Below are 13,011 nucleotides of genomic sequence, written 5' to 3'. Positions count from 1 at the left end.
CATCTCATCCCATTACCTGCACCTCTTATCCTTATTAGTCACGAGCGAGCCCCTACTTTCGGGCGCGATAAGCACGACACCGCAACGGCCTGTCGGAAGCGAAACAGAATGCGCGTTCACGCGAGGGGGGGGGGGGGGGGGGGTGAAGAGATTTTGTACGGGAGTCGGATTTGGGCAAAACACCGGCGCGCGGTTTTTGATGCGGCTTCCGCTTCATCACCTTAATGCATAATAGTCTTTGAGATCCCGTCAGCAAACAGTTTCAACCTTTTTCTTGTACATTCAACAAAATTTAATCCAACTGTAATCTAATCTATCTAAACTACTTTATAAATCCTCGTGCGTGCAAATATATTATATAGCTGATGTTATAGTTTACCAGTTATTTTGTTGTTTTTGTTTTGTTTACAACCCTTTGAGACTTTTGTGATAAAGGGCTGAAATCCTACGATCCAGGGTGTCGCCATATGCAGGCAATACACAAAGAGGTAAGTATTAGTTTCAGGAGCGAGCAGCAGCAAGTCAACTGCAGGAGAGAGAGTGGGAAAGGTGAGATGGCACAACATTCATTTGGACAGGTAACTTAAAATTAGTTTTACCTGGTTATTTCAGTATGAGAAATTATTTTCCCCCCATTTTCCACTTATTGAAACATAAATATTTTGTTTGTTTGTTTGTACATGATTCAAATTGAATCGTTTCTTCCGGCGCCGTCACGAATGGCAGCCACTCCAGCAGCTCCCGTGTTATTTTCGATTGTTCTCGATTGTTTGTTCTCAGATCAGGGATGCTTCTGGAAATGTGAATTTCCCTTCGGGGATGAACAAAGTATCTATCTATCTATCTATCTAGCTTTAACGTGCGCCACGAGCACCATGCTAAGCCGGGAAGGCTCTCGGCTTACTCTGGCCGTACGGAGTGGACTCGTAGCCCACGGCTGCCACTGCTGGGTCCACGTGGCTTCCGCTTCACCGCCCCCTAACCCCCACAGGTCCCACCTACCCATTTCCCCCCCATCGAGGGCCGTGTAGCGCCATGTAGAGCCTAGAGGTAAGATCGGGCCAAAGAAAAGCACCCGAGCCTGATGCAGGCCCGAGGGGTATTAAACCCGACCCGGACCGAGCCCGACTAATTAACTGGATTTGCTGGCTCGGCCCGAAAGGGGCCCGAAATTACATATTTTATTTATAAGGAGGGGTGATTTATGATAACAAATTAAACTCTGCCTTTTGTTACAACATCTAGGCCTAAGTTAAATAAAACTGTATAAACATTTACATCTTTTATATTTCTGTGTCTGCACTGCAGATGTTACATTAAGCGACAATCTGTCATTGACGGTTTTTTTTTTTTTGAGGTAGCGAAAACATTTAAGGGCGTCCGTCATTTTGACGACTTGATCATTGGGCCATAATCCACAGCAGCAGTAGTAGTACGTCCTTAAGATTTTAGCGCAGCACTTTCATTGCGGGGGTGTTGACGTGTTGTGCCCTTTTCCGACTCCTATGCAAATTCCCCCCCCCCCTGATCGTATTCTATATAAAACGCTTATTAAAACAATAAAGCGAGCTAATTATAATAATTGGGAGATCCTAGTCTATATAACGCGTTTATTTAAACAATAAAGCGTGATTTTATTCTGCAAATTGCGTTTTTTAACGCGGATGAAAATGTCACCAACGTCAATGTACGCTTCCGACAAAAGCGATCGTATTCTATATAAAACGCTTATTAAAACAATAAAGCGAGCTAATTATAATAATTGGGAGATTCTAGTCTATATAACACGTTTATATATATTGTATTTATAATTATTAATTAATTTAAAAAAAAAAAAAAAAAAAAAAAAAAGCAGGACCGAACCCGACCCGACCCGACCGTATGACTGACATTTCAGGCCCGACCCGGCCCGAAATTGCCTCGGGTTCGGGTTCGGGCCATAAATCTTAGGTCTAGTAGAGCCATCACGACCCGAGCGGGACGTTGGTGACTTTTTCATCCGCGTTAAACGCATTTTGTAGAATACGATCGCGCTTTAGTGTTTAAATAAACGCATTATGTACAGTGCATCTGGAAAGTATTCACAGCGCTTCACTTTTTCCACATTTTGTTATGTTACAGCCTCATTCCAAATTGTATTAATTTAATCTCTTATCTCAAAATTCTACACAAAATACTCCATCATGACAATGTGATTTTTTATACCTTTTTTGAATTTATTAAAAATAGAAAACTAAGAAATCACATTTACATAAGTATCCACAGCCTTTGCTTAATACTTTGTTGATCCACCTTTGGCAGCCAATACAGCCTCAAGTCTTTTTGAATATGATCCCACAAGTTTAGCACACCTATCTTTAGGCAGTTTTGCCCATTCTTCTTTGCAATAAGTCTCAAGCTCAATCAGGTTGGATGGGAAACGTTTGTGCACAGCCATTTTCAGATCTCTCCAGAGATCGGATTCAAGTCTGGACCACTCCAGGACATTCACGGAGTGGTTCTGAAGCCAATCTTTTGAGATCTTGGCTGTGTGCTTTGGCTCGTTGTCCTGCTGAAAAATGAACCTTCGCCCCAGCCTGAGGTCAAAAGCGCTCTGGAGCAGGTTTTCATCCAGGATATCACTATATATTGCTGCATTCATTTTTCCTTCCATCCTTACTAGTCTGCCAGTTCCTGCTGCTGAAAAATATTCCCACAGCATGATGCTGCCACCACCATGCTTCACTGTAAGGATGGTATTGGCCTGGTGATGAGCGGTGCCTGGTTTCCTCCAAACATGGCGCCTGGCATTCACATAGGGTTGTCGGCCGAGGGGGATTCTCGTAAAAAGTAGCGACGCCACTTAAGTTTTTTTTTTTTTTCTACCATTACCGCAAAGCTCTGAATCCGCGAACGTCGAACCGCGAAGTAGCGAGGTTTCACTGTACTATTTCCCCACATTCTGCATGTTTTAGAATTTGGGAATAAGTTTAAGAAGTTTAATGAGTTGTTTTGTTCTTTTAGCATTATTTTGCCATTTCAAAGGCCTGCGACCCACTGAAAACGGGTCGCCGACCCACTTTTGGGTCAAAACCCGCCAGTTGAGAAACTTTTTTTTAAAGACAGACACTGGTGTATGTGGTTAACACTGGGCCTCTTTTAATCTAGTTCTAATTTCTCTTTTAGTTTTTGAAGAGAGCCACTTCTGTGGAACTTGCTGTTGAAGGAATATGGACTGGCAAACCGGGGGGAGACTGCATGCATGTCTGACCCAGCACCTCAGTCCCTAACAGAATCCCACAAACAGCACCCCCCCCCCCCCAATCCCCAAAATCCACTGTGCTTTTTTTTTTTTTTTTTTTTTGCAAAATTCTGAGTTTATTATGATGGAGTCTGGTATCACACTGCTACATCTGCCTTATGCCTATGCTGGTCTCCTAGGAGCCGAAAATGGTCAAGGTTCTATGAAGATGTATACTGAACAGCACAAAACACACACAAAAACCTGCACACACACGAAAAAAAGGGAGCAATGACACTTAGAAATTATCTGGGATCAGATACACTGAGCTCCAGGGGAAAAAAGAAAAAAGGAAAGTAAGAAGACAATGGCGGATTACTGAGAGAAGGTGCAGAAGTCACCATCCAACTTACCGGGAAACATTCTGTCCACACTTCCAAATCTACACTAAAACATGCACAAGAGCAGGAATGTTCTACTTTTCAAATCTCATTAGAGTTGAGAAAAATAACCCCAATTCCCTAACCTCACCTTTGCCCTTTTGACTAAAGCAGGATTTTAAAAAGTGCCCATTGGAACAAACAGAGTTCTTTGTGAAGATTTAGGATTAAATAGAATGAAAAACATGCTATTACAATATTGAACTTCTAAGTCATCTTCAATCATGATGCGTGTTAGATAACAATACCACTAGTTCATACAATTATCTTAACCAAACCACTTAAAAAAAAAAAAATAATGAAATAAATACCTATGAACCCCACAAACATTCGCCTTAACATTGCATCTCATTAATGGCAATTACTCGTTCTTTTAATTTTCTATTTTATGTATACTTTCTTAAAACAGGACTCGTATCGGGATCGATACCAGGTATCAGTATCAACTGGTGTTTTGAATGTGCTGTGTACAGCATTTTTGCATTTTGGTGTCTGAGAAGTACGAAATAAATAAATTAGATTTACTAAAAAGTGTTGTTGGCACTGTAGGTTGTTTGTGTGCATAGCTGATGTGAAGAAAATGTTTTTCATACAGTACAGCAGGGGTACCGAGTATGTCCATCACCAGCAGTGATTATTATTTGTGTCATACGACCCCCACAGGGAGGGGCTAAGCATATGAAAGCATTCCTTTTTTCTTGGTAGGTTGAGGGCAGTAAGTGCTAAAGTGCTGAAGTACGTTTAGTGCTGGGAATTGTCCGAATAAATTTTGAATTTGGATTTTTGGAGAATTCTAAATGAATCGTTCACGTGACTAATGAAAGGGTATCCGAAATAGATAGATAGATAGATAGATAGATAGATACTTTGTTCATCCCCGAAGGGAAATTCACATTTACATGCATTATGAACAATTTGATTAGAAGCAGGAACACTAGCAAGGTCATTGTGCAAATAAATGACAATTGTGCATTCAACTTTTGGTATTAAAGGGACAGCATGCATTATTTGACCACTAGATGTACTGTATGGTTGAATGCAACCCCAAAAAAATTCTAAGAAGCACAAGGAAGAGTAAAAATTATCGAGTGTAATAGTGTACAAAACACACCATTTTACTTCTTATTTTTTTACCTGCTGTTTTGCTGACAATTATGTCACCTCTCTTTACCTGAGGCTCATGTCATGTTATTTAAAATAAATGGTATCTTCTCAATCTAGATGGGTTTTAAAAAATGAATGGTAATGCGACAGTTAATTTATTTTTGCTTATGATTTTTTTTTGACAGATAGTTTTTTGATCACTAGTAGGCGCAAAATACAACACGCTGGCTCTTTAAATAAGACATTATTTAATTCGTATCACTCACAAAAATCTACAAAGTGCAGTGACAGCTTTATACCTGTCAGGTCTTAGAGATTAGAATGCGCAAAAGTCAAGGAAAAGTATGTATTTTACTCAAAAAAAAAACAAAAGTGGGGAGATAAAAGGTCCAACTTTTATATCAACAAGGATAATTTATATCTATAAGGTCACTTATGGTTTGAAAACGATATTAAGCGGTTTGCAATACTTCACTATATAATAAATACATACTAGCTAAGCGGCTAGCGGCGTTATAAGTCTTCGGTACCATCTGTAGTCATTGGAAAATGTGAACTCACTACCAAATAAGACCAACGAGTGCTGGTGGAAAACATCGAAGCACACAGGAAGCGCAGTTGCTGTGTTTTGCGGAAATGTGGCTCACGTTTTAGCAACCCGGACGCTAACATGTAGCCACCCGGAGCGGTGCTATCCGGAGCCATCCGGCTTCAGCGCCACTATACAGACACACAAAAGCCTACGGGAATCGGAGAGGAGACTGACTCGCTAACACAAGGTGGTGTATACTTGGGCACAAAGATTCCATCTGCCGCACCCATAGGGCATCATGTTAATCTGTAAATAAACAACAGGGTCGACTGCTGGAAGTTGAATTTCCCTACGGTGATGAATAAAGTATCTATCTATCTATCCAAGAATTGTACCATGTTCTTGAAAGAAAATGTTATACCCTACCAAAAGGGATGTCAAAGTTAAATCAAAAGGGGCCACATAAAAATATACCTACAAACCTAGGACAGATAGAATGTTGAACATTATTAAAATGACGCAGTTTAGTAAACCCAATTGAACCTAATGAAAACAGAACAAATATATTCCAATATGATCAGGTAACTAAAAGAAAAGAAAAAAAAATTCTAGGACGTCTCTCACCAATTTTGAACTTCCAATAGTCTCATGAGACAAATTTCCTGGATACAAAAATCCCCGTAACATATTATCTATCTTATATCTTCTTATTCTGGCTTTAAAAACAAATTGAAAACAACAACTGATCATTTTCTTTAATTGTAATCTAATTTAATGAAGTAATATCATTTTTCCAACACGTGACAACATAAACACATCTTAAGCTTAGGAAGTTAAGATTCAAACATTTAAGGCCCTTCTATTGTTTTTTTGTTCTGTATGTGGCCTTTGAGGAAGTAAGATGGGCACTTCTCATCAATAATGTTGCAATCTTCAAGCAAACCTTTTTTACTCAAGTACAATTAGGACATACTTTGAGCATATAAGTATTTTGTTGAGTATTGAATATGTTTAACACACAATAATAGGCACTAAAGCTTTTTTTGTGGCTTAATGTAAGCACTTTCCAAGCCAATTTTCCAAATATTTTTCATTACCCTCAAAGGAAGATTTTTTTTTTGTAGCTTTAATGATGAAAATAAAGTTGCTATCTTGCTGCTGGCTCATACTTTGTGCTTTTTTGAGGTGTTCCTATCTGTAATTTACAATCTTTTTGTGCCAATGGTTGCTATAAACTGACAACTTCTGCCGTTCTGCCTCAACAATGTACAAACAGCTTGGCTACGTCAAACACGGAAAGGGCTCTATAGGTGTTGGTTAATAATTAAGTTGAATATGGAAGACAAAAAAAGAAGAAAAAAAGTACGAAAAGCAGAAAATTAGCCAAATTTGGACTCATTCTAATGATATTGATTGCTCCAAAGCAGAGTGCTGTCTTTCAATCTTATAAACCTCTGAGATTTAGCTTTTTGTTTAACTTATTTTAATGTATGATTGTTTTCACGTAATTAAGAAAATCGGTGTCTAAATTGGTCAAAATATCATGTAACATCCACATGTTTTCTTGTAGGAAACAATGATGTTTTATAGGACAATCCCGTACAAACTAATATCAGCTACCGTTATTCACTAGGAAACAAGAGACGCAATGGCAAACGGGAGTAACCAGAGAGCAGTGTCGGTGTCATTTTTTAGCAGACTTGTTGAGAAACATAGGAACAATTTCAAGCATTTACAAACACTTAACCCAGAATTCAAGTGCTTTTGAAGCCTTAAAAAAAACAACTTTAGAATTCAAACATTTAAGGATTTCAAGCACTCATACAAACCCTGACAAAATGATGAATGTTCATGAGGACATTTAATGTTCGTAGATTTAAAAGCTGTTGATAATTTGCATCTACAAGACTCGAATGAGGACGAATACTGACCACTCAATTCCGAATGTAGGAGCTGTGTGTGACCAATCTACATAGCTGAAGGTAAATACCGTAAATTCTGGATTTAGAGTGCACCTGATTATAAACCACGCCCAGTACATTTTTAAAGGAAAAAAGCTTTTGTACATCCAGAAGCGACACTTGAATATAAGCCACATGTGCCCACATTGAAACATGAGATATTTACAAAGAAAGACAGTAATAGTATACGGTACCTTAACCCCTAACGTTCCTACAGCCCGCTGGACTTTTAATCAACAAATACTACGTGTTGGTACTATGTCACCAGTCACTGAAGTACGTCATGCCAAGTATCATTGGAAAGCTTAAACTCTTGGGATTCAAGACATGACCATTTCAAAATATACTCATCAGAAAAATTTCATGATCAGTCTGAAACAAGATACCCTAAAACTATTAAGCCAAAGTGACTCACCAATTATGTCACCTGGCCGTCATGGTATTCATTGAATGTATTCAAAAATGACTTAGTTGAATAAGGACAATCCATAGATACCAACCATTTAAAATATTTACTCTAAAACACACAATGCTGACAGATAAATAGAAATCCACCTAAAACATTTCTGCTACGTTTTTGAATTCCGCTCGTTTCGTCAAAATATTTCCATTTACAAATAAATAGACTTGTATAATTATTCCCAAAATGGTAGCTAGCTCACCCCTTTTCCAGGATGAAGGTCTGTTCCGGCCATTTTTATTCATGCACAAAAAGCGAAGTGACATTAAACTTGCATCTTCCTGGACACTTGTCTCACGCTTACCTTTACTGCAAGGGCGCCCCTTGCAGGCGTTAGAAAAAATGCATAAATTAGCCACATCATTGCATAAGCTGCAGGGTGTGAAAGCTTGTGCGGCCTTCACGATACATCCGTATCCTTCTCATTTGCATTTATTTATGACATTTTTACTAAAGAACTCTGCTCGTACATCATTATTAAATCATCATTCACAGCACACAATGCAGTAAAAATGAACCTCAACGATTTTAACTGCAAGAGGGAGACATTTTTGGTGGGATATTTTTTTATGTGGGACCAAAGCTCTGGCGTTATTATTATTTCAAACTTTATCAAATTGTTAATCCACAAAGTGAAATGAAATGCACTGAAGAAGTAGCTTTTGTCTGGAGATTAAGTTTGACAGCTCTGTTTACTGTAGTGGAATTTGGAACTTTGTTAATCTCTGCAGTCTTCTTCTGGCTGAAAGTCATAATTGCAGCTTTACTTAGCTTAACTATGATGCACGTGCAAGTGCATGCATTTCTTAGCTTAAATAAACTCTTAAGGGTTTTGGGGGGTTTGGGTTGACTTTTGCACTCTACTAGAAGCAAGCCTTTTCTTACGCTGACCATTTTAATACTACAATGACAAATAGAAATGTTAAAAAACCTGCAGGGACAAGCATAACATCACTCTCCAGCACTCTCCCGAGACACCATCTTTTAAATTCAATGTGTCCTGCCCAGGACAGGTCTGATAAAAGTTAGATAAAAACAGAAACGCGCAGTGGAAAATAAAGCAAAATTTCCCTTTAAACTCAGTTGGACTTTGTTAACACATAAATAACTAAAATATTCTAATATCAACTTTTCAAGGTCACCTCAAAGGACGCACTCTTCCATCAATTTTGTCTTAAAATAAATAGTGTGGCTCTCACTGAAAAAAAAGGTAAATATTTTGCTTTCATGGATCTTTGTGATAAAAAGGTTCCCGACCCCTGCTATAGACGTTGGTTCAAGATAGTTGAATTCAGTACTTGTACAATTATTGGTCTGATTTTTTTTAATCCAACCTCAATAGTTATGACGAAGGAGTATATTACTGGGAGACTCGAGCATCTTAGTATATGTTCGATGCCAGTGGCTTGCAACAGTTTCTGTACCACGTTGTTTTGGCTAAACTCTCCCATAATCTTCCATTAAAACGTTGTATAACATGGCACCGTGAGTTTAAATAGTGAGTTGATGAGATGAAATTTAATGCCTTGTCATATATATACTGTATATATGTAACGGGTGTAATAATAACTTTTGTTTTATTGAAATTCCTGCTGAAATATGTGTATAGTTTTTGGTAAATGTCCTGCAATGCTTAGTCCAACAGTGCCATCTGCTGGTATGGGGTGGGGTCTGGTTTTGGCTTCTAACTTGTGACCAGGAGGCAGGGTTTGTTGTTAGTCTTACCAGGGAGAACTACAAAGGTAAGACATATCTTTTGGTGCTCCACAAAAGAAGTTAATTTTAAACATTATAACCGCAGCTGACAAATCTCTCACCATGCATAGTAATGTGATTGATATTGTCAAGCTGTTTAGGTTTATTTTCGTTTTGTTTCTGTTTTACTAAATATTAATTCCCCTTGAAGAGATCAAAGAAATCAGACCCAGCAGAAAAAGCTAATGTTGTGACTCATCCATTTGCAGAAACTGTAATAAAAAACCTCATCATCCAGTCCAGCGTGAATGTGGATCTTTGGTGGGACACATACACCGAGGTAACATTATATATATATATATATATATATATATATATATATATATATATATATACAATCCGAGCAGCCTTGTGGTTGAGAAGGGTTGTTCGAACCTCACATTGTGTTTGCTGTTAAAAACGTCATATTGAAATATAATATTGTGAATGTGCTTAATTGCTGTTGAGATTGTCATGATTGTTTTCTGTTATTAGTGTCAATAAATTTGTTCAAACCAAAACTTGTGGTTAGAATTTGCCGCTCTGATCGCCGCAATCTGGGTTGGATTCCCACCGCACCCAATGCTAAGCAAATTAAGTTATTCACATATTCACGAATGAATATGGTATAAGCAAAAAATTAGGCTTTTTCCCCTTTCATGTAGAATGAGAAAAAGGGTGGTGGTAAAGAGACAGTGAGAGTTTGCATGTTCTCCCAGTGCTTGCGTGGGTTCCCCCAGGCACTCCGGTTTCCTCCCACATCCCAAAAACATGCAGGTCAGGTTAATTGGCCGGCTTGTGGTTGCAAACCACTGATCCTGCAATCCCAGCCCCTAGGCTGTACTTGCCCAAGATACACCTTAGGAAGTGGTACCCTGACGACCCTGGCGGTTGCAGGATCCGTGAACCGTTTATACACGAATAAAAACGGCATAAGGCAAGTTTTTTCCTTTTTGGCCGACCCTGTAAAGGTCTGTGGCCTGGTTGTTGCTGATCACTGTTCTATGCTGTTCTGAAAAACCCCATGAGCTAGAATAGAGGTTGAACCAATTATGGGGCAGAATGATTATTGGCAGCGATATATATATATTTTTTTTAACAAGCAGATTTTCAAATTGCGTGCAGCCAAGACCCTTTCACTCTCTTGCCCCTCCTCTCTCCTCGGATTCTACCCACCCCACACCTTCTGATTGGACAAGCGACTGGGGGGCAGCCAATAAAGCGGCAGCTCATCTAACTTGTTCCGACATACCTGTGTCCATTATAGAAAAAAGCGTATTAGCGATTAAGAGATAGCATTAAAGTGCAGTTTACTTGTTTTAGGAAATCACGTTCAGAGGGAGACTGACAAATTAGCGTTTATCATAATATAAGTTCATTCATTAATCAAGCGTGTCTGTTTGTGACAGAAAGAGCACGTAAAAATGGAAGTGATGAGCACTCATCATAACATTAGTTCGTCAATAAGGCTCTAAAACAGGACTGCCCACAATTTTCAATTTGCTAGCTCCATTGAAATTCCATTTCTCAGGGTATTTTAAGTTAATTAAAGTAATGTTGATTGTATTTTATTTATTTGGGGTATTGTAAAAAAAATCAAGGCTCTATTTAAGTTGTTATGTACCTTTCTAAAAGTTGATGCTAAGTCTAATCTCATTTCCTGCACTTTTAGTTTTAGTTTAGGTGAAAGATTTGTCATGTTAGTTGGCTGAAATTCTGTTTTATTCTAAAGAGTGTCAGAGAGCTATTTAAGTTTTAACATACCTTTATATGAGTTATGCTAAGCCTAATTGCAATGCCTGTAATAATACTATTTGGTTCAAGTGAAAGATTAGTCATGTTAGTTGAGTTGAAAATGATATTTATTTAGTGAATAAGTTTTCAGAGAGCTATTCAAGTTTTATTTGAATTTAGAACACATTTTTGCATCATTAAAAAATTCTCACCCCAATTTTTAAGCTTTTACAAGAATTGAATATTGGCTACAAACAGAGACCATAGGGCCTCCTCACGCCTATTTTTTTTTCTCTCATTCTCGCTCGCTCTCTCACTCACTTTTGTTTTCTCTCTCGTTCTCTATCTAGCTTTCTAGCTTTTCCCCTCAAATTCTATTGTCTCTTTTTTCTTTGTCTTGCTCCCTCTCTCTTTCACTCACTTTTTCGTTTTATCTATCTATTTAGTTGAGTTGAAATTCTAAATTATTTACTGTAAAAAGTTTCAGACAGCTATTAAAGTTGTATTTGAATTTATAACAGATATTCTGTTTCATTTTGAATTATTAAACATTTCTCACACCAATTTTCAAGCTTTTACAGCAAATGAATATAGACTCCGAAATATTGGTTATCTGTCTCCTCTTACCAAATCCCTACCCCCTTACCTTGTCCAGCTCATCGTGCAACTCCGAAAGGGTGGGTCTGATAAGCTTCTCCCCCAAAGGGGCAGCAGTTTGGCGGTAGAAATCGATGTTGGGCACAGCATCGATGGTATTATGGCCAAAGGTCCTCAGGTAATAGGTATTGGTGTGGGTGTCGTAGTGATAGTGATGCTGGCCACCAGTGGACGAATGTAAACTCGTCTCACTCATCACTGTGTCACCATTCTGCATCCCTTCGGCGGGCGCTGCCTCTGGAGACACAGGACTTTCAGACCCGCTCGGGTCTACAAAGTTCACCACTCTAAATCGTCCTTTAGCTTCCTCAGCGTTCGTTCCCGGGTATTCGGGGGGATCGCCTAGAGTGGCCTTCTCGCTCTTTGTGACGGCGGTGGAAGCATCGGAACTAGGCAATTCATCGACGACTGCTCCCGCAGCTTCGGCTACAAGGTCCACCTGAAAACGGCTCTGACTATGCGTCGGACCAGGCAGCTTTTGTCCCGAGTCAGGAGCTAAAAAATCGGCGTTATCTCCCACTTCGTGACCTGCAGTTGACGGGGCCGACATGGTACTCAACAAAGTAACGTGATAACTGCAACAGAACACACACCAGGCCCACAAACCCGTATGGGCCGAGTTTGAGTAACGGAACAGGGCGGTTGTCGAAACTATGAAGAAATGCTTTCAGCGTAAGAAGCGCGTTAAAACTTGGACAAATAATAGTCGTTCGTTTGAAAACGGAAGCGTATGGAAACTTTAAGCCATCAATTGACTTTTCTTCAAAATCCACGAGTAGGAGAAAAGCGTAGTAATATGTGTTCCCACTCCTCAAAATTGTCTTCGTGTAATCGAGAGCAGGATGGCGTTGACGACCTTGCCGCAAAACCTCCTAGCTTCGTAGCGGGCTTCCTGGCCAGTAATATACAGCTCTGGTTGGTGTGTCGTTTGCGAACAAAAAGGCTTAATGAGCTAACTCTCCACAAATAAGAGGCTCCCTCGAAACTAGCTCTCTTGCTCTACCCTTCTTGCTCTCTCTCTCGCTCTCTCTCTTCTCTCTCTCTCTCTCTCTCTCTCTCTCTCTCTCTCTCTCTCTCTCTCTCTCTCTATTTTATAATTTTGTCATTCTCTCTCGGTCACTCTTAGATCTCTCTCTCGCTCTCTCTTTTTCATTCAAAAATTATTAATT

The 13,011-nt window shown here is 39.2% G+C and overlaps 1 protein-coding gene across 2 annotated transcripts in view; it reads right to left on the bottom strand.

Annotated features, from left to right (window-relative positions):
- Positions 1-12,744, bottom strand: part of LOC148351212 (solute carrier family 12 member 2-like) — a 138,375-nt gene extending 125,631 nt beyond the window's left edge. The window contains exon 1 of one of the 2 annotated variants that reach the window (XM_088319940.1): positions 11,832-12,744. In XM_088319940.1, the coding sequence (XP_088176066.1) occupies positions 11,832-12,392 (561 nt within the window). In that variant the 5' untranslated portion in view covers positions 12,393-12,744. The remainder of the gene's footprint in view (positions 1-11,831) is intronic. The other variant, XM_088319939.1, reaches the window with a different exon arrangement.
- Positions 12,745-13,011: the final 267 nt, after the last annotated feature.

Source organism: Urocampus carinirostris, chromosome 16, assembly GCF_059441175.1.
Source record: "Urocampus carinirostris isolate Australia breed hairy pipefish chromosome 16, RoL_Ucar_1.0, whole genome shotgun sequence".
NCBI lineage: Eukaryota > Metazoa > Chordata > Actinopteri > Syngnathiformes > Syngnathidae > Urocampus > Urocampus carinirostris.
The sequence above is the reverse complement of the archived record's forward strand: the minus strand, read 5'-3'. Positions and strand labels throughout refer to the sequence as shown.